General features: G+C 35.6%; 1 protein-coding gene across 2 annotated transcripts in view; it reads right to left on the reverse strand.

Annotated features, from left to right (window-relative positions):
- Nucleotides 1-4508: 4508 nt before the first annotated feature.
- The window catches only part of LOC145286218 (notch-regulated ankyrin repeat-containing protein-like), a 19890-nt gene continuing 1060 nt past the window's right edge, over nucleotides 4509-23338 (reverse strand). Inside the window, exons 1-2 of one of the 2 annotated variants that reach the window (XM_080135026.1) lie at nucleotides 23139-23338; nucleotides 4509-16492 (exon numbers count right to left, since the gene is read on the reverse strand). The exon at nucleotides 23139-23338 is cut by the window's right edge and continues 1060 nt beyond it. In XM_080135026.1, coding sequence (XP_079991152.1) covers nucleotides 16030-16362 — 333 coding nt within the window. In that variant the 5' untranslated portion in view covers nucleotides 16363-16492; nucleotides 23139-23338 and the 3' untranslated portion in view covers nucleotides 4509-16029. Of the gene's footprint in view, nucleotides 16493-19161; nucleotides 19229-23138 lie in introns of those variants that run through there. The other variant, XM_080135027.1, reaches the window with a different exon arrangement.

The raw sequence follows: 23338 nt of genomic DNA on the forward strand, positions 1-23338 counted from the left end.
GTTGCCGATAACACATCCACTGCATTATCTACTCTCCATTAAAAAAAAAAAAAAAAAAAAAAAAAAAAAGGTAAGAGGGACTGATGGAAATGGGGCAAAGGATTTCCTTTGCCCCATTCCCAGTTAAGGATAGTACTTGAAGATAGTTTTCCCTCCCATATTAATCCGTGGAAGTTTTATTGTTTTTGTTACTTTAGATACCTCGAGGTAGAACCTCCGAGCTTCACCTTATAATTAAGTTCCAATAATGGAAATTGTGAAGTTGGCTTATGTTGCTGGATTGGAGAACCTCATTTAAGGACTGGTTTGGAGTAGTACCAGGCATATTTGACAAAAAAAGGTTTAAAACAAGAGAAATAGCAAAACAGGATAAGTAAAATTGTTTGGAGTTTTAAGTCAAAACTACAATAAGAAAAAAAACTAAGCAAACAAATATATATATAAATAATATACAAATGTAGGCAGTATTAAGACAAAAATAGATTAACAGTTATGGATAAGAATTGTTTAACTTAGCTCTGAAGACCCCGACCCTGTCTTCCTGGTACTTAAAGGGTATGTAGAATGTTCGATGACGTTCGTTCGTTATTGTCTCCACTTAGCCCAGCACATGTGCTCCCCCCCCCCACACACACACACACAATCACGGCCGATTATTTTGTCAAGCTAGATAATTTCAGAATTTGGTAACTAATTTTAGAATTATTCCTCCCACCATAAAAAAGTCTAGCAAATAAAATGAAAAAAATAAATAAATAAATAAAAAATTAAAAAAAAAAAAAAAAAAAAAAAAAAAAAAAAAACGAAACTTTTGAGAGGTATCGGAATCAGAAAAATGTGTCCCTATTTTCAGATTCCAAAACTGATTCTTAAATTTAACTTAATTTTTCATTATTGGTACTAATAAATATTAGTTTTTAAATCATCACTAAAACTAAAATGATAACATCAAAAAGATGTAAATTTATTTTACTTGTAAAACAAATTAAAATTGCATGAATTATCTAGGTAACCTTTCAAAGAAAGCAGCCGATTTACATGTTCAGAAAATTGTTGAAAAAATAACATTTTTGTCAAGAAAAATACTTTCAAACATCACTGATAATTAAATGATGCAAAAAAAAAAAAAAAAAAAAATACGTAATTTGGAATTGTAGAAATGTTTAATTATGGAATAAAAATCGACTGAAAACAGAAATTTGGCTGTTAAGGGGTCGAAGTTCAACTATTTGACCTTTGAGAACTCTACCAAACTCCTCCGCCAATTTTGGGTCGAAACACTTTAAATTCTAGATATAGGTTCCTTGGACATGGATTTAACTTAACATTTGTTTTGGGCTCAAATCAAGTTAAGGAGTCAAAGTTTAAAAGAAATTACCTCTGCAGTCTCTACCAAATTACTCAGACAATTTCTGGTCTAAACATTTAAAATTTTACATAAAGGGTATTCAGAGATTGGATCGAAAATTTGAGCTATAAATATATAAATGTATGTATGTATGCATGCTTGCATGTCTGTCTAAAACTTTCGACAGAGGCGAAGGATTTTCAAAAGATCATATCGTTTTGAAGCTCGACCTTTCAGACGACAAATACTGGAGAAAAAAAAATGGCTAAAAATATTAATTTCTCCACCACTGGGCACTTTTCTACAGGAAGGGGGGGTCGCTTTTTTTGCCGATATTTTCGATTGTCTAGCCTTAATTTCAACCTACGTCACTTCCGGTTTGGCGGTGGTCGTAACAGCAAAGACGTCATGTTTTTTTCACGTTCTTTTCCTTCTTCGCGGTACGGGTTCGAACCTGCCTTCCTATTTTTTTTTTTCTCAACACCTCCAAACACCCGGGCAGCGATGCTAGTTTATTATAAAGTTAACTAATTTACCAGGGAAAAAAAAATCATGTTACTATAAGACTATAAACAGGCACTGTATAAAATTTCAAAATGGTCAGACTCCGTACTAACAGGAGTTTTTACGGAAATTATCAGTGTTAGATTTCAGAATGTTCTACATAAAAAAGACAAGTCAGAGTAACAGTAACTAGTGCATACGCTGAAAAATCTGTTTATCCCTATCACTGGAACTTTTCTGGTTTTTATTCGCATATTATATAAAGTTTCATGTGACTAATCAGATTCACGTTCCGATGATCCAAATTACATTTAACCCTTACCAAAGCAATCTACTCAGTAAAAATGGCGTCGTTTATCAAGTCATAACAAGTTTGACTTTTAATTTATAGTGGATTACGTTCTCAGAGGCTTATTACAATTATTTTTTGCAGTAAACTTTAAGACGTTCACATATCTTAATCCATCTATTAGATACAAGAAATAATGTGCGAGTTCGTTCTCTATGGACTCGAAAACGGCCGAGCCGATTTTTATGAAATTCACACGAAGGTACTTATATACCTGGCAGTGTTCTTAGGTTATATATCGGAAGGTCTTCGGTAAGTATTGATCATCAAAATCTACTGAAAAGCGATTTTGACCAAAATTACCGCCTTGCACAGTTTAAGCATCACAATTGCATTTGAGAAGTCTTACCACACAAGCCGAAGAGCCCAGCATATTTAAAAAAAATGAACAGTAGGTTCTTTAATGCCAAGAAAGCGTTTTAAATGAAAGTTTGTTTAAAAACAATTGATCCATGATACTTGACTTTCTGCATTTTAAACTTTAATTTAAGCCATTATATATGAAAAATTTTATAAGAATTTTCTCTACAGTGCAAGAGAGACTACAATGTATTGTAGACCAAGTCGCTGCGAGGAAGCATGCGAAGCTTTCTCCCAGTCAATCGCGATAGATTACCGATTAGAGCAGGCACTCAGTCGGGATTAAAAAATGTGAGCTTTCAGATTTCGATGACGAAAATATGGAAAAGATCAATCCCGGGCAACGTCGGTATCTTTGCTAGTAAAGATACGATTCAATCAGTCAGGTTTAAGTTATCACTTATATACAACAACCTTTAGTTGCAACGATGTTTGGTTCTTTTATGACGAACCATCACATACTGCCTAGAAGTAGTTCGGTTGCGAACCCGTGTTTTATCGTTATTTTCATGGCAAGTGCTCGTCTGAGCTCCATTCTATGGCCCCCTCTCGTAAAAAATTCACGAGAAACACTCGTTTGGCTGTAAACACTATCAATAATTCCCCCCCCCACTATTTGTACCTAAACGTAAATGCAATGAATAAAGCTTTCTTAGAACAGCACACGTGGAACTTCCGTTTACCTGCTTTCCAGCTGACTACAATATGGCCATCTTCAAGTCCAATGTAAACAAGTTCTCGATGAGCCGTTCCTCTTAAGTATTCCAATTTACACTAACGATTACTATATTATCCCTTTGACCACTGAACTAACCCCTTATCCTCGATTGGCCTCTGGGCCTTGATAAGTGGCGATTCCTTGGGGGGGGGGGGGAAGGGAAAAAAGAAATGTTTTCGGACGGAGATAAATGGTTAAGTTCTGCAAATAGAAATTAATTGCAAGATATCTGGCATGTATTATACAAAGGCGAGCGGCATTCTACATAGATTTGTATAATATAGTTAAAATTCTGAAATGTCAGGGTCTAATGACTTCCGTCAATAAGAATGATATAAATATACAAGTGTATTTAAAATTTTACCAACGTATCTAGCAAAGGTGGGGAGAACTTTATTTTAGAACCAGTCATTTCAAAATGGGTGAAGTCAGAATTGTTTACTTTAGCGACATTAATTACTAATAACCACCTTTGCAAGTCGGACTCTTTAATGTTATGTAAAAGGAATAACGTATGGACAAACATGAACTGCCTTAGCCTATTATGTAGATGCTTAGATTTCAAGAGTTATAGGTTCTTTTTCGTCATTGTCCCAACACGAATACAGTAGAACCTCGGGATAACATTAAAAATTAGTAACAAAATACAATACACATGTATATAATCAAATAAGATTAATAGCCGTAAAGCGGGGTAAATACCGTAACCAGAGGCTGGAAATTTTCGTATTAAAAAAAAAAAAAAAAAAAAAAATAATAAAAAAATAAAAATAAAAAAAAAAAGTATCCTAGGGCAACCATATTCCGGGCTTCAACTGTATTTCTAAAACTGCATGCCTAATTTGGCAAAATCCCATCACTAAAAATGGGCGCAGAAGTTCTCGTTAATAGTTATTAGAATTCAGTGCTGAAAAATATCGGCTTCAGAATATATGCAGTGGATATTATGAAAATACGTATCAGTTTCAATATTAGGTGCCTAACTCTGAACGTCAGTCACGTTATTACCCTTTACATAATGGGAGGTTTTTTTTTTTGGTTTTTTTTACTACACATGAGTAATATTTATCCACCCTAACTATTCATGTATCACACGTACGTATTTTCGTATCGTCCGCAAGATGATTGATTTTTCGAGATACGATATACCTGAAATAAATTTCTAATGAACATTTATACAGAAAGTTTTTACAGATGTACATGCAATAAAAGAAAAGACAACGAATCTGTTTAAATTTCAGTTTTTTGTATTGTACAAATATACAAGGGATATACAGCAATATATACATATCTTACATTCATTGATTTTAATGAAAAAAAAAAAAAAAAGTTCCCAAATTTGGAGTCATTACGCGTGTATTATATACTTTAATGTGTGCTTTACACATAGGCACAAATTACATTAGATTTGTTAAGGGAAATTAATTACTCAATTTCATAGGATCTGTGTGAACGTGAATTTGAGTGGTCACGTGATTGCTCAAACGTTTAGCTGCGAATGACAAAAAAAAAAAAAAAAAAAAAAAAAATGGAAAAGTGTGTGGAAAAGTGGGGAGGAATATTGCTTGATTAACGTTTCGTTCTCATTGACAAACTTAAGAGTAGGAAAAAAAATGGCATTTTTAATGCAAAAATCTAATTAAGGCATAGAAAAAGTGGAAGAGGATTAAGATGTATGGATATAGTTCAGTTGAACTAGAGAAAATGGGGCCCAATAGAAAATTGGATGAGCCCTAAAATCCCCATACTATGGGACAGAAAAGTATGGCTAAAACCGGATGTGTACGTGGGAAAAGGGAGTATGAAACTAACATCCGTTTTACTATGAAGTTTGTTAAAAAAAAAAAAAAAAAAAAAAAAAAAAAAAATCCAATTTTTTTAATGCGAAATATATGCATGTATACGAGTTTCCATTCATTGACAAAATCCGTCAATGAATGGAAACTCGTATATTCAACATACACGGCAAAATTATTTAAGTACAAAATTAGATTATTTTTGCCGAACACTATTCATAGGAGTCATTTTCTATACAAGTGATTTATTACAGAAATAACATTCTTACAAGAAATAAACTTTGTTTTGTTTTTTTAGAATTCGGCATACTTCAGCATTTGCCGTCAGCTTCAAGTCGATCGAAAACCTCAACTGATTTCACAACTTATTTTTATCGGATGAAAGATTAATACTAAGGGGGGATTAGATACTGTCACATGCCACCTACTCAGAAACAATACCAGATCCTCAAACCAGCAAGTACTCGATCTTTTTGGCAAAGGAGAGAATTGCTGCTTTTTAACCGTTTATTCATCTCATTAGCCATTTACTCTAGATCGGTTTTATTCACCCTACATTCTGATGCGGTTCCCTGATGACTGTTGGGGGGATAAATTGAACTTTTCTTGTAAGAATAGTTTCAGTAATAAATTACTGAACTTAATCAGTAGTTATTCCCCCCCCCACATACCTATGTATAATATAGGTATCAAATTATATGAAGTTTATAAATATGAAAACTAGTTTTAAAATATTAGTGAACATTTAAGTTCATAATCTGCAACATTTAGATTTAAATAGTAAAACTTAAATCATAATGTGCCGATATATATTTTTGAAAGTTCTCACGTTTCAACCTATCCCATGTACTAACCATTTTATTCTAGCCGGAAACTTAATTTTTAGCAAATTCCCTTAGGAAAAGCCATAATTTACGTAAAAATTTTTAGTTTTTTTTTTAATCTTACTTTTAATGCTCCATCTTTGTATTTAATATTGTAATGCCCTCAATAAACGAATAAATTTAATCACGGTGTAGTAGCTGCTCATTTTCTTAAAAAATGAAAATGAGACATCTGTTCCAATTTGGGTGCTTCATTATTGGGGCTGCGTGCGATATTATAGTGAATCTGATTAATATCTACAAGTGTTTGAATGGTAAGATAGGAGAGCGCAATAACATCTTCACAGAAAATGTTTGCTGCATATTTCTATCTAGTTTCCCTCTTGCTCGATAAGATTCACGGAGAGTTTAAAAATAAAAAATAGCAAAAAATTTGAATGATAATTCATACAAAAAAGTAAGAGCTACATTAGTTTTAGTCGCCATTTTGAAACTGGTCCTCAGCCTCGTTTTCATAGTTCATATTCAATTATATATATCAATGCCAATAAGGTTAAAAATAGGAAAATTAAGATGTGCTTAATTTTAGAACATTAAGGATTTAAGGGATTGCTTAAACAATAATATAAGATTCCGATTTGCAGATCGAAGTTTTTTTACCTTTTAAAAGGTTGGGAAAACAAGTGGGTTTTATACACCACAAAAAAAAAAAAAAAAAAAAAAGTGTATCCTTTAAGCATAAAGGATACATAATGTATTGAGCTTAAAACTTAAAGCCAGAAAGTTCATACAGTTTTAAGGTTTCAAATTCAGCTTTCATGTATACGCCATTTAAATTTGAGGTTAATAGACACATTTGTATTCATTCTGACATTTGGAAATAATTTTTAATCCATTAAACAGTCGATTAGAAATTAATTTAAGTTTTGATGTTTAAGAGTCAAGTATTATGGTTCGTTTGCGCTGCGAAACGAAATCGTCAAATCCCGAACATGAAAATATTTGCTCATGCTTCCTAATAACCCAAGAGGTATTATTTCAAGATTTCTATTTTAACACAACCTCAAGACAGTATAGTTTAAATTTTTAAAGAAATCCGAGTAAAGCCATCTTTTCAAAGTTTGGTTCTTATTTACTTACCCCCATCCACGGACAGAATTACACCTAAGGTCATTTTTTTTAAGGTCAGTTCTGGATTAGGACGAATTGTTTCAGTTTGGAAAATTTCTTCCTTCACAGGCCAAAACAAGGAAAGATGAAGCGTCAGATTCTACGCTTTGCTCCTAGCTAAGAGGTCAAGGATAACGTTAAACAGCTGCGAAAAGCCATTGATCACGTTCATCCCGTATGAATGAGAAAGCATATTTTGGGCTAGATTGTCGATAATTTTACTGAATTGCTTTCCCTCTGTCAAATGTAAGGAGACACAAAGAATTCTGGAAGGTTGCCAACATCTAATGAAAGCAATGCTATGAAACTTAATACGCGGTACACCATTTGTATTCACTTTACCGTCGCCATACGAACCAAATTTCTGTTAAGGTCACGGAACTAGTTTGCGAAGTTGTGAATAAAGAGAGAATTTTGAAAATCACTTAAGAAAAAGGCAACAGTCGATTGGTCACAACCCAAGTGATCAAGGAGGTCGGGGAGATTATTTTCCGATTTTTGCTTTTTTTTTTTTTACAGAAAAAAATTGTGCACTTCTACATCTTGAAACAATTACAATACGAATTGAATGAAGAAAGACTACTTGCTTACACATCCAGATATGAAAAATAAACTCCCTTATTGTCATTAATAATGAAGATGACTATCGGGGGGGGGGTGATAAGGGATCTAGGTAAGAATCCCAGATGTTTTTGATTCTCATGAAATACAGGAATTGGTATCAACTTAATGACCAATGCATTTTCGTCTGCGCGCTACAAGCGAATATTTCTTTTAAAGTGTGGTAAAAAATTAAATTTAGAGCTAGATTAAAATTGAGGAGCAATAGTAGCCACAAGGAATATGTTGTGCCAAAGTCATGTTAACACAAGGGAGATAATTCATTTTCAAGCTAGCACAAACAGACTTAAATATTAGTATTGTTTGCTATCACAGCGACGCTTAATTTTTTTCCAACTGAATTTGATTATAAAAAGTCATCTAGACTAAACAGTAGGGTAGAATTAAAGTTGTGCATCTAAAATAACACTAGTCATTTTCTGGTTATCTTAAGGGGGAGATTCACTAAAATATCTAACCATTAAAGTTGATCTGAGAGAGATGGGCATTACGTTTTAAGCGTTCGCGGGTAAAGGGGGGAGAGAGGGCTATAATAAAATAAATAGAACAAACTACGGATACACCAAATGACCGTACATGCAAGATTTAAGCTTTTAATAGGAGGAGGAGGAGGAGGAATTAGAAATCGCATTTGTTTTCGCGTGACTATGCACCTAAGAAATGCCGTCAATCTGTCTGCCACGCTTAAAAATGGACGAATATTGATACTAATTTTTCATCAATTTAAAAAAAAGTTGACAGTTCGAGAACTAAAAGTTTAAATTATTCCATTTAATTTTTAAGCAATATTATTAAACAATGATTTATATAATTTAAACATTTATCTGTAAAACTCCACGTTTAGAATATCCTATAAATTTCTCCATACTGACCAAGATTTGATGTACTGTAACTTTGATGCCCCACGATGGATCCCGCATTGGCATATCGAGTTTTATGTATACCAGTGGGACCCGTGAAAATCCCACAGCAGACTTTCACATAAGATATTGGTAGTCTAGATGTTCAGTGTAAATGGAGACGCCCTGATATTGTAGCTCTTTCCTTAAAACAGAAAAAGGATCAAATCCAACAGGGACGCCCAACGTAGCCCGGTTGTAAAATACGCTTAAATGATATTTAAATTTATACAGATTTCGTATATATTATAGAGTCAATTTTCTATATATTCTTATAAGGATGTGATTTCAAAAATAAGAGCCATATGACTTGAATGCATCAGCTTGAATCAAAACCAAAGCTTAAATATATAACTTGAGTTCCTTCAGTTATAATCGATACCGAAACTTCGGAAGAGTTCTTGGTAAATTACAAGAAATAGAAGGTCATAATTAAACGACAGTCACTCGGAAGAAAAGATGTATGCATTAATATATTAGATAACGTTACCCAACAACCAACACGTTGTGGCATCGGTCGCAAAGTAGACAAAGCACTTAAAAGGAAACATTTACGCAGTGTTAGTTGTGACGTCACTCTCGGGATCTCGAACGTTATTCCCGTGTAGCGCGATCTTTTTAAAGTCTTTTCCCTACCGGTGACGTCATTTCGCATGCATTTACATACGCGCTATGTTACATTTAAATTAATACAATATGCTTTTGATTATGAAAAAGCACGTAAAGAAACATTTGTATAATTATTTTTAACAGTTCATAAACTAATGCGAAGTTATGGCATTTTATCATACATGTAAAAGGATTCGATATCAACAGCAATTGAAGTGATTTAATAAGGAATAATTTACCAAAACCTTAAGTTTGGAGGGGAGCTTTGCGCTTGTTGAAAATATAAGCGAGCGTGAGAGACTAAACAAACGCGACAAATCGAAAAAAAAAAAAAAAAGCGGGCGGATTTTAATGAAGGAACCGAGATTAGGTCAGTCACGTCACAATTCCAAGAGTCTTTCGTTGGTTTGTGTGGGGAGATTAAAAGTTCCTAGTTCTCACAGTCGAGTGGTTGGCGGTCGTGAAAAGCCAGGAAACGTGAAGACGTTTTGAATGGAGAAAAAATGCTGTAAAGAGGCGGGGAAGCGGTGGGAGCTACAATGGGAGAGTAGCGCGATTGTGTGCGTGTGTGTAGAAAGTGGGATAACAAGGAGCCGATAAAGACAGGACAGGCAACAGGTTTGCTTTTACTATGCAGTCCTCTATAAAAAATGAATTCCTAACCTCCAGTCTAACGCAGTTTCTTTAGTGGAACAGGGCGCGACGAAATATAACTTATTTCCACGCATCTTTGTAAGAGGCTTGAGTTTTCGTTGGTTTTAAGATTGATCAAGCATGGAATTACTTTATAGTTTTAAGCCTCCTAAAAGGGTTTAAGTTTCTAACATTTGTCCCTTAAATTTAAGAAATGCAAGTCACTCCATACAAGGCACAAGAATTACTTATTATCGCAAAGACATCTATTGTTTTTGTCTTTAAGAAAGAGGCCAAGATAGGATAAGAATAAGGCTAAGATAGGAGGAATACAGACATTAGGGAAAGAGTTCCACAAGCTTGCAGTTCTTGGAAAAAAGCGGAGGTATTAAAAACAGATTGATGAAGACCGCTAAACCAACGAACCAAACAAGTCGAGACAAGAGAATTCTGAAGAAAACATGGTATAATAGCATTTATAGAAATGACTGAGACTAGCAACATCACGTTTGTGATGTAGCTTGTAGATAAAGAGTGAACGAATTAAATTACTGATACGTTCCTAACCTTAACCTTCAGATATGACAGATTCATCAACCCAAACAGGACAGTTGGTTAAGAGCAAAGTGCACTATCAGATGGCCTTGTGCCTTAATTTGTTCCAAATGTAAATTTGGAATGGTTTCCATTTTCAGTCTTAATTGACATTTATGTTGAAGGAGGATATTTCAAAGACGTTTACATCAAACTTGAAACTCCAGAAATGTAACATCAGGAAAGAAGCCGGGAGGAGGGGGGGATAGAGTGATCCTGCAAACCGCCATCGTTTTGGAAAGGGCACGGATTTGTGAAGATGAAAAGAGGAAACTATTTAAAAGATGTTTTTATATTCATTTTTATAATTTCCATAGTCATGTTAAATTTGTTAACTTCATTTCCAACAGATTTTGGGATTTTTCCGATTAATGTATGCCACTAATGGAAATAGTGGCTACACTAACCCTCTCCAAAAATAAAGGAACGGTCTAGTAAGATGGCATGACGAATAGAACATTAAAGAGGATGTACTATTGACCTAGAGGATGGTATGCTTGAACGAACCGATATTACGGGAATGTTAAATTCTTGCGCTGTTCTCAACCCATCCTCAGAGTGTTGACATCAAAAATAAAGAATTTGGGTTAAAAATCCATCTGACTTATTGTCACCCTGTAGATGGGTCTTGTTTTCCTTTCTTTGACGATCATTTTGTTAGAGATTATTATTGAAGTCGGTTCCAGAGTTTATGGCAAGATTAACTTCCGATATACTGACCAGTACTTCCACCCATAAGCATTTGCCACCGAATCTATTAGTTTAAAAGTCTAACGGGTTCCCCTCCAAAGCGTAGAACTGATGTACATAGGAGATACAGCATGATCAAGACGGAGCAGTTGTGTATAAGTAAAAAGCATCTCAGCGTTAATATTGGATTGGAATAAGATTGGAAGATTAACTCGTGCATTTTAATCTTTTGCACGAGGTTAGACACAATCAAATGGGCTTTGAAAGCCCAACGAACAAAATGCACTAGCCTACAAAGATATCCGAGCAGCTCCGTCGGCATTCCCCGGTAGGACGTCTCAGGCAATTAGCTGAAACTAGCTCCTTTATCAAAGATAAAGCTTGTGAGGGTGGACGTACAAAAAAAAAAAAAAAAAAAATATGGGTGCTTATTTTTCTCCACGAGAAATAAGACGCAAGTGTCAAAACGGGATTTGAGAAAAAAAAAAAAAAAAAAAAAAAAAAAAAAAAAAAAAAAAAAATCACCCCACTCCCATCCAGAGAGCATTCCAACCGGCAAAAGTTATGGGCAGCCTTGTCGGCATTCCCTGTAGGGGAGCCTCAAGCTATTAGCCTGAAACTCTCCACCCTTTTCAAAGAGAAGGCACAGCGTAGAAAAGTGAACCTCCTAGAGCTGCACATGCATCATACCGTAGTCAATAGGAAGTCATTACAAGAATGGCCTAGACTTGTTTTGGTGTAAAGTGAATTCTCGTATATCGACGTAAAAAAAAAAAAAAATTAAAATAAAAAAAGTTTACAACCACCTACACACCTTAAGATATTAGCCCCCCCCCACACACACACGGGGCAAATTTTCAGGAGCTAGAAAAACACCTTAAGAATTTATTAAAATTTAGTGGCAACTGATTTTTTTTTAAGTCTCGCAAAAAGATTTGTTTATATCTAAAAGAAATGCGAAAGCTGGGACCGTCGGGTTAAGGTCAGAGTTGAGCTCGTTGGTAAATTCAAAACGCCATATTTCAAGTCTATGAAAACATACTGGAGACGCACGAACATATGACACTCAATAGACTTGGTATATATTCGATACAAACAACTTCAATAAAACAAACATTAAAAACACTAAGCACTCCCCAAAACCCTCACATTCAACGCCGGCATATATTCTATCCCTTGTAATGACTTTCACAAAACAAGGCGAAACAACGTAAGTTAGAAGAAAGAATGGAAACCCCTTAAATGCACTTTTCTGCTATTGTGCTGGACATGATCACTCGTTTGACTTTGATCATGCAAAAATTATCAAATCCGTTGTAGATTGAGCTAAACGAAGACTTCTAGAATCAACACTTCGTTCAAATATTAGCACCATCACACAAAAAGGTTTCTACAATGTAGCTCCTATTATAGGAAATATAATCAGAGCAAAATATGAATACAGATCCTGGGTAATCAGTCTATGTCCTTAAGTCTCAATTTCAAAAGAAAGTAAATGTGCATATATATATATATATATATATATATATATATATATATATATATATATATCGAATAATCCTACCTTTCCACACGCACATTTAGCTTCTGCTCAGAATGGGAAGGACTTAGGATTTTTCCTTTTTCACTCGCATGTGGTTTGTAATCGTTTTTCTACATTTTTCCTACGAAATGAGGGACCCCCCCCCCACACACTTAACTTATTAATTCTATGGTTTAATAGAATTATTTCTTGCATTTCTGTTCAAATTTTCTTTAGAGGGTCCGACTTGATTTAACAAGTTCCAATCTTTAGTTGAATTTTGGAAAAGTGCCAAATATTAAGGTTCATAGATTTACCTGAATAAGTTTCGTGTTTACAATAAAGTTATAAAATATTTAATGTTTCAAGTAACACTGCGAAGAGATAGCGAGTCGCAAAACCAGCTAGTATTATAAATGCTAAAATAAGTTAATTTTAGCTCAGTATTGGTGAAAGTTAAATATGTTAACGGTTTTATAAAAAAATTTACACTTAATCAACCAAGCACGTCACATTGCCACTTGAACGCAAAGGCTACTATTTGCGCCCATATCTACAGGAACACGATGGGGGGGGGGGTAGTGAGATGCCCGTTTGCATAAATCTTTGCATCTCAGTACAGTCAAGGAAGTAGGCAATCGAGAAAAAATTCTAGCAGTTGTTGGAAACTATTACAGCAAGTTCTTCGGCATCTAGGGACCTCAGTGAGGGGTGGGATTTTGCTTGTCGGATTAAGGGTATTTACGTAGAGGTGTCACAAGAGCTACGAGCTTGTCAGAGCACATTCTATTAATTTGTAAGGGGTACAGGGATGCAAAATTGCGACGATGGGACAGGTTGGAGCTTGGCTAATAGTGACACTATTAGATCGGTGGGTCTTAGACCTTGTTTAAGGGGAACAGACTAGTGGTAGATTCACCAGCCCACAGTATTCCATGCTTGAGCAAATTGTGGCTTCGTAAAGATATAGAAGTCTGTTGACAGATTTTCTAGCATTCGAAAGGAGACCACTTTGCAATATCCTCAATGTATTTGTTCCGATTCCTGTTGCTTGTGAACGATGATTCTTAGTTTTAATTTCAGCTTTGTAATGGTGAAGATAAAATGCCCCATGCTAGGAGTGGGGGTTATAAAAATATTTTTTAGATTTTTTTAAACCAGAAGAGGCTTTGTTATGTTCTTACACCTTTAGTATTTGGAAGAAAGACTAAGATTGGATCTTTCCGATTAATGCTCGTCACTAAATAGTTATTACCCCGCCTCCCCCCCCCCAAGGGAATGTCATAAGATGGCATCATGGCGATCAAAACAGATACTACACTAAAGAGGATGTACTACTGGCCTGGAGGATGGTATGATTAACGAACAGATACTATGGAATGTTAAATTCTTGCGCTGTAATCTTAAATACTGCCCAGTTTCAACCGTCGTCTCCAATCCTCAAAGTGTTTGCTTCGCCGACCGCCTAACCTGATTAGACCTAAACTAGAGTTTATTTTAGACCTTAAGCGGTGACCCATTAAAAAAAAAAAAGGGGGGGGAGAAACGTTACACAACTGTCATTAAAACGGAAATTGTAAAAATTAAGAGTGGGTGAGGGGCAGTGTTATTCGCAAAACCAAAATAAAGGGGTGCAGCTAGTATTCAATATAAATACGGTGGACGCACCCTGCGCGTCACAAAGATGAACTCTTGGGCATCCTCTTTGATACGGAAACGTTTAAGAGTGCAAAATATTAAGATTTTGCAAAGTAAAATACATGGAGTGCGAGGGGAGGGGGGGAATTTCAAAGATTTGCACCAAGTAACCTGCAAGAAAAGTCTTTGAATTTCCTTAAGTTTATTAAAAGCCACTATTATGGCTTTTAATAAACGAAAAAGCTTGTTTTGTCTAACTCATGTTAGAGTGATCCTCAGAAGAATGCCCCCCCCCACTTAACAGGTTCATATGGTCAATACTTCATTTTTAAATCCAAAAACTATATCTTAACTCTTGAAATTAAACATTCAAGCTTAGATTTCACTGAGAAAATGTTATTAAATCTTCAAATAGCAAAAAACTAAAAGAATCCAAAATACACAAGTAATCCGAACTGAAAAGAACCGCCTTTACTGAATCAACTTTGTTATAATCAGCAAATCACTTTCAGTATGTTTTCTGATGCAATTATGCGAGATTTAAGTTTTAATTCGTAAATAATTTTAAGTCAGTTTTGAAAGCTCTAATAAATGCACCGTATTAAAGTGTGAATTGAAGGATTCAATTTAGCGGTAAAATTACAGAATAGTTACACTTGGTAACTAGGTGGGTTAGAAAATTTCATTCTAATGCGTTTGATACATTGTTGGCTTACAAGTTATAGAGCGTTAACTATTCTGTATATCTACCGATTGAGCGAGTTAGGGTTAATTTAATGGCGCTGGATGTTACATAAAACAAGTGATTATGAAATGTTCGCTTGCAATGGAGGATTTAATAGTTGGTATCGACCACTAAGACTGGTTATAGTATCTTTGTAACCAAGAAATAGTGGAACTTTTACTGTGACTAATATAAAAACGAAGGTAATCATACCAGTCTGAGTTAGTGGTGAGAAAATATGTTGGTAATTTTGCAGTAGTTAAAAATCTAATGAATTAAAATTTAGTTTTCTACTAACCTGTATACATTTAACGCTATGAAATTAGAAAAATTTATCAGAGCCAAAGCTATTCGTTACGAGAAATAATGATTACCCATTATTCAGTTATCAACTCCATTTTTTAGTATCTCGATAATTCGATACTATAAAAAAAATCTTAGTTTTTACTCTAAGACTAGACAGGTCGGGAGAAATTAAGTTTTAATGAGCTTGGTATAGATTAGTTACATTTGTTTTGATTTCTCGGATGTTAACTATACCCCAATAGTACCAATACACTTTATTAATCTAACCATTAGCCCCAAATCCGGTCGGTATTCGATTCTTGCTTTAAAAAAAAAAAAAAAAAAAAAATGAAAGGGAGACGAGGGGCGATTCATTAATCGAAATCGACAGTTAGATTTTAATGGGCAAAATTGAGTTAATCATGCTGGTTCTAAAAGTGGCAATATATGCAGCAATTGCCTACAAATTAAAAAATTAAAAATGGAGAAGGTTAAGCAACTCGTACACGAGCCCTAATACTAACCGCAACAGGAAATTTCCATACGCGAACCAACGACGCAGACGTTCGGTTCGGTTTCAAAGTTCACAGAAAGACAAGAGTCGACCATCGATAGTGCTCTTTGCAAGCACAAAAAAAATTCTACAAAGACAAAAATATATATATATATATAATTAATACGTTAGGTTTTGTTTGTGTTTTGTACCTACAATTACCCCCCCCCATAATGTTTTTGATCACATTTGCTAGTCCCGACTATTTGCATGAATAAGATAACTTTCTATCTCTTGGTGGCCACCGTACGCGGCTATATGCAAGGCGCTCCAGCCATCACGGTTCGCGAGACGAACGTCGGCTCCGAATTTCACTAAAAGTTTCACCAATTCTAGGTTCCCGTTGAGGCAGCTCTGGTGGAGGGCGGTCTGTCCTTCCGTGTCGTACAGGTTAACATTCACTTTACCTTTGCGTTTCTCCAAGATCTGTTGCAAGACATTGGTATCGCCGTTCTTTACGGCTTCCTGGAAGTCTCTTTGGTAAGGATACTGGGGTGTCCCTTGCATTTCCGGGCGGTTCGTCATAAATAGACGGGAAGTAGTAATTATCCGATCCGGGTAGTATTTGGATGAGAGGTTCGGTAATATGTTGCGCTTTCCGATCTGATAGGACCAAAATGAAAGGGTAAGAGTACTCCTTAGCGTGAAAATGTACCTGGGAAAAAAAAAGTGAAAAAATTTAGTTTGCGAGAAAAAGTGTACTTCAATACTTGAACCGAACTATTTAATCCTGTTTAGTTTATTAAAAATCCCTTTAAAGTTCCGTAAGAGCTTCAGACGTCTATAGAAAACAAACCAACATCGGCTCGAATGTTTGATTTATAGAACATTCTAAGTCAAAGTCACTCAGTTAATTAGTATCGGCATTAAACTTTAGCTTAGTGTAAAGAAATTTAAATTTCTTCAAATCTAATTTCTATAGGGTTAAGAATTTTATTTTTCGCAGTTTTAAATCTAACTGCTGGTATTGGATTCGTTGCGCAAGTTGTAAACATTTGGGCTGATAAGTTCACTTATAGAAGCATTTAAATATACAACACAATGGCTAGTAGATCAGAAAACCAGAAAAGGACTATTCAGGAATGAATAAACTGTTGCGTGGTTCTCGTCTTAGTACCATATAAGAGAGCTTCCAAATTAAAGCCTTTAAGTTTTTAACTCGAGTCAAAGAGCTACGAAGACAAGAGTGGTACCATTAAGACTAGCTACCTTTTGTGCTCCAGATTTTTTCTGCAATCGCCATTCTTAGTGTACTTGGCCAAGAATTTAATGACGCATCTCTGCTTAACACTCAATATCTGCAGAAAATAAACTTAGGACATGAATGCACAAGTTCAAACAATGCAACTTGTAATCCGGCCGATCCGTGCAGGCGGAATAAATAGAATGCATTACTTTTTTGAACACCAGTCGTACGATGAGGTTTACTAAGAACCAGACAAATAACTCACATGAATTTGGTATAAGGCTATAAGATACGACCATTCGTATGAAAAATTAGGGTTACTAGTTAGTGATCAGTTTTTTTAAATGGAAAAATTAATTCCATTTTTATAAAAAAAAAAAAAAAAAAAAAAAAAAGGGAAGTTAGGCAATAGGTAAAGAAAGTTGCGTAAGGAGTCACAATTCTGAGGTGTGTATGCCAATATGTTCAAGAATCTGCACGGAGTTTCGAACTGAACCCATTTAAGCTACTCTTGTTCCGCCAGCCATTACAAGTGGAAGTTACAAGCCTCGTAGCGATAGGTATCGTCCATACAGAGAACTTGAAACTACAACTCTCTCGAAGTCGGTTACTCCGAACTGATTTAGCATCTTTATCCGTTGCGCCTTACTTTCTTAACTACGAAATCTAAGGTACTTAAGCAAAATATGGCCTATACTGAAATGTTACTAGAAAGTCTTAATACGCTCCCTGTTCTGCATAACAGATCTAATTACCACATTCATAAATTAAGCCTATCACTACGAAGCTTGTAACTTCCACTTTTAATGGCTCGCGGAACGAGAGCAAGCTACTCTCGTAGATTAAGTGGGTTCGGATCGAAACTCCGTACAGATCCTTGAAATGGACAATTGCATCCGAAAGATGTCAGATTACAATAGCCGAAATGTGAAAATATTTCAGATGAGGTCGAATACAAATTATCAATCCTCATTAAAAAATTTTTAAAATGCAATGTTTAGTTTTGCATTTCAGAGTAGAATAAATACGGTATTGTACCCCCTCACCGAAAGAAGTTCGGACACAAAGTCGTAAGGTGAAGATTGGAATGCCAGCTCACCATTAAAAATCTTTGAGCAGCCCGCTATGGGTACCAACACTTGAAGCCTAGTTTTTTCCGCTGCAACTGGTCAATTGATGGAAACGGTGAACGGTTTTCTAGGCATTTCGTTAGATCATGCAGCTCTGATTAACCCCTCCCCAGATGTGACAACAGTACTCCATTCTCGTGCGTAATGGGCCCTTATACATTACGAAGGCGCAGAGATAACGTTATTTAGAAATAAAATTAAGGGGGGGGCTATTTTTCACTATTCTACACTCCCAATAAGTACAAAGATGGTGAAAAGTCGAATTTGACTTGAAAATCCTATATAGAAAAATTAAAAGCACTGTTGGCAAGTCTAAGCTTCGTATTCAGATAACCATTTTACAGAAACATCACGATTGGAACTAATATTTGTTTCATGTGGAGGACAATATACCACTACCTCATTCCATATTAAAACTAGTCCTCGTGGCAAACGTTACCCTGGAAAGGGAGTAGGGATCAAGTAATTCTTTAGAACCAGTTTCCATTATGTAGAAACAGGGTTTAAACCGGCCCTAGAAAGTGTTCTTATAAGCTAGAGAACAGCGAAGGGACCACCTCCTTTACTTGGCAAAAGTAATTTCTATTCAACAAGTTCAGATTCACCAAAATACGATGCGGCCACTATTCCCAAGTTTTACCTAAATATTTAAACTAACAGCAAAAGAAAGCCCCCCCCCCAATAACAATTTCTGGCTTAAATTAGTAGTGTTCGAAAACGAGATACGAAGTCAAAGAAAATAATCTACAGGTATTATTCAAGCAGACATCGTAGTTTCACGTTTTGGCTGATGTAACGTTTCAAATGGATCCGTAGCGCAAAAGTTATAAGTACCGACTTAAACAGCTCACACATGTAAATTGAATGAAGGGCTCAATTCGAAATTCCATATAGTTTTTTCGTTTTTGGAATAGATGCGGCCGAAACGTAAAACTAACAACCAGGATGAAAATTGTAATCCAAATGTCCAAAACTTCAGAAACAAAATCAATCTAATACGACTTTTACCGTGCGCTTGTCTTGTCTCTCTGGAACAGCTGCTACCGAATGGTTCTCCACGTGTACCTTGTCAACCACTTAAAACGTTATAAATAAATAACGATAACAACATATAAAATTTTACTGGGGGGTTATTCCATATCGTTATTAAGGTAGGTACAGGTAATACTAGTAAATAGAGAGTTCATATTTTCACAATAATTTCGGATGGAAAGGTGAGGGGTTAGGGCATTTTAACCATAAAACTTATACTTCTTCAACAAATGATCCATATTGGCTCGAATGCTTTCGATTGCGACTTACGGAACAGACCGGTAATATTCGAGCCGTCACCAAACAATCAATTAATACAAAATTTAAATGGAACATGGTTCGCTTTTGAAATTTGAGTGACAATATGCTTCCTCAGGATTCCAATTATATCCGGATTTCTCAAGTCGAAGTCTGGTTGGTGCTATCTCGCCTCTCATGCCCTTAAGAGACTTTATTTGGTGCCACTATTAACCCGTTTCCCACTGCAACAAATTAATTTAATGGTGTGGGGTTAGGGTCCAATTCTCTCGATGAGGCATTTTTGGAAAGGTACACAAATAGCCGCAAATGAATCCGTCGGCATTCCCCGGTAGGGTCATCTCAGTATCGCCTCTATTAAATGAATAAGTAATTTCTGGAAGGGCGTCTCTCATAGGATCTAGCTGGGTCATACCTCATCTCGGCAAAAGAGGTTGTGATAAAGCATGACAGCAAGAAAGATACCAAGGCGAATTTTGACTATTTTTCTCCTCCCAAGAAGATATGACACAAAGCCTGAAGGTGAGGGTGTGAGAAATGAGCCATCACTGCTGATGGACCATTCCGTCTTTGTTAAAAATAGCAATGAAGAGACCCAACAATAAACCACTCTCTTCTCAAATAGCGGAGGTGATGCCTGGGAGCGTATCCTTCCTAGCACCCTTTCCTTATTTCATTTATTTATCTTTTATTCAATTTTCACCCCAAACAAGGCACAGTGCACCTTGGAAGTAGGGGGCTACTATCGGGGACGTAAGTTGCATGGATATTTTGAAGGGAGCTGAGCAGCAAGATGTCTGTTCACAATACACTTGAACTTCTGCATGTCAGTACAGTTGGGAAAGCAGAATCCCGGAAGGGAGTCCCAAAGTATAGCAGTTCTAGGGAAGAAACTATTGGAGTGGAATGCTTTCTTACACATAGGGATCTCTACTCTATAGGGGTGGGATTTGGCTGCTTGTCGGGTTTGTCATGGGTATTTACGTCGAGGGGATACAAGTGCTTGAAGTTCGTCAGAGGATTCGCCATTAAAATACTTGCAGAACAGGCAGAGGGATGCAACATTTCGTCAATGGGACAGAAGCTGTAGTTTAGATGACAGTTCAGGACCTATCAGGTTGGCGACTCTTTTGAACCCTGTCCAGGAGTGAGAGACAAGTAGCAGATGCATCAGCCCAAATGTGACAATAGTACTCCATACATGGGCGAATGTTGACCTTATAGGGGTACAGAATACTTTCAGGCGTAAGTAGCTTTCTAGCACGGTAGAGACAGCCTACCTTCCTGTCGTGAAAGGATACAAAATCCAGCTTCGAAATCTAGTGGGCGATGTTCCTTTTTCCTCTCTACTATCTCTTTATAGCAGAAGAGACGTTACGGGTCTATCACTGCTGTATCGTTATTTTCATGGCAGGTGCTCGACTGAGCTTCAATCTATGCCACCCCTCCTCTGTAACACAATCATACAAACATTCATCTAGGTACAACCACAATCTGCAGTTTCTATCTGCGCTTAAAACTAAGCGAAAAGTCCGGGAGCAAAGTTTTTTTTCCCCTAGAACTGCTCGTTTGTGGAACACAATATCATGGAACTGCTCTCCAGCTGACTATAACATGGTCGTTTTCAAGTATAATATAAACAAGTTCTTGTTGAGCCGTCCTCTTAAATAATCAATTTATAACCAATTTTCACCATTTTTGATACTTATCAGAAAAATCCGACCACAAAATCTATCCAAGAACACTTCCAGACACATGAAGTACATTTGCGTGAAATTTTTTAAAAGTCAACCCAGCCGTTTTGGAGTCCATAGGAAACGAAGTTTTACGCACATAAACACACACAGAGTATCTTGAATATTGGTAGCAGGGAGACCTGGCGTTGCCCGGGATTAAATGAGAATCAACAAATATTTCACCCTTTCATACATTTGTCATTTAAATCGGCGAAATCTTTTAGGTGCTTATGTATTTTTGGTACCGCGCTATTTTTAAATAGTTTTTTTTTTTCACATTTAATTCAGATTTCACGATGTCTTTTCTTTATTATTATTAAATTGTTAGATGGAAGCACAAAATAGTTAGAAAACACCACCCCCTCCCCATATTAAGAATGGCTTTCGAAATAATAACGTTATTATTTCAGCGCGGTACCGAAAATACTTAAGTACTATTCCTTATTTTTTCAATCAAATCGATGGATTGCATGCTCTCGTCAGAGACACATCGCGGTGTACCGGGAGAAAGCTTTACATGTCTCTCCACACTGAATTAGTCCACAATACAATGTAGACTACATTGCACTGTAGAGAACCTACTGTTGATTTTATAAATTATTTTTATATATAATGGCCTGAATTAAAGTTTAAAATGCAAAAGTATCATCGTTTAATTGTGCTCTAAACAGAAACATTCATTTCGAACGCGTCACTGTCTTATCAAAGAACCTACTGTTGATTTTATACGCTAGGCCTTTCTGCTTATGCGGTGATAAAACTTCTCAAATGCACTTCTGATATTAGACTGCATTAGGCGTTAACTTTGATCAAAATCGAACTTTCTTCTTTAATCGGTTTTTTTTTTCCATTATCGATTTTCAACACTTATCGGAGGCATTCTGATACAAAACTCATATAAGAACACTCCCAGACACACCAAAAACATCCGTGCGGAATTAAAAGCAAAATCGGTCGAGTCGTTTCAGAGTCTATAGGAAATGAACTCACACAGATAAAGTGCCTTATATATATATATATATAAGACAGAGAATTTATTTTATTTTATATGTTTAATATATAGTAACTTTATAGTAAAAAGTGGTTGTTTTATGCACAATGTACATCAACATAATCTACACTGCGGGTTAAGAATAAAATAAACAGTGGATTTTTCGGATTAAATTTGGATCAAATGGTAACATCTATTCAATCCTGAACCTAAGAAGAAATCCTTCTAGACTGGGGCAATTAGCAGAAAGAGTATACTGATGCTGCCTTATCACCACTGTAGAAAAAAGAAAACAGATTCTTATTCAGAGTTAAACCTAATAAAAAAAAATATATTACAGAAAAATTTACGAACCTGCCACAGACGAAAATATAATAATATTCCAAAAATCACATAAATTGATCAAGTACGTTTTTATGTTTAGAAAATAATTTCTTTATTTTTTTTAAGCGATTTCAATCGTAAACTGTAGCCATTACAAGGCTGATTCTGATCTCGGGAGTTCGAATTGAGGTGTCTTCTCTTATTTATTAAATATGACGGATCAAAACATAATGTCTCGCTTTGTCATAAATTTGTTTTTCTTAGTTAAAAAACGCAAATCAATTTACGTGATTTTTAGAACATGTCATTTTCGTTCCATGACGGGTACGTACATTATAAAGATTTTTTTCTGCAGTTTTGATTTTTAATAAGGTTGATTTCTGGATTGCACCAAAGAAATATAAAATAGTCGATAAAATATGGTAGTTTCTTTAGGAGCTAATTGCTTCAATATACACAGTGACCTCTTTCTAGGGTTGGTGGTGGGGGCAGTATATTTTCACATTAAAAAACGGATATTGTACGTAACTTTGCCTTGTGAAGGGGTGGGGCGAACTAAATACAGACAGTGGCTGATATCTTCTCCGAGCTTTTATGGCCTTGCGTTAAATTATATATTTAATAAAATAGATATTATCATTTACCTTTGTGGTTGAGTGTAGCGTTCTTTTTTCCCCCTGGAGTGAGTAGTATATTTGATGAAGATGTGGACGATCTCTCAGCTTCTAAAATTATGCATCCGTTTTTTTTTTTTTTTTTGTTTTTTTTTTTTTGTTTTTTTTTGTTTTGTTTTGTTGTTTGTTTTTTTTTTTGTTTTTTTGTTTTTTTAAATTTGTTTTTTGTT

This window comes from Euprymna scolopes, chromosome 10, assembly GCF_053919585.1.
Source record: "Euprymna scolopes isolate OS-2025 chromosome 10, ASM5391958v1, whole genome shotgun sequence".
Taxonomy (NCBI): domain Eukaryota; kingdom Metazoa; phylum Mollusca; class Cephalopoda; order Sepiida; family Sepiolidae; genus Euprymna; species Euprymna scolopes.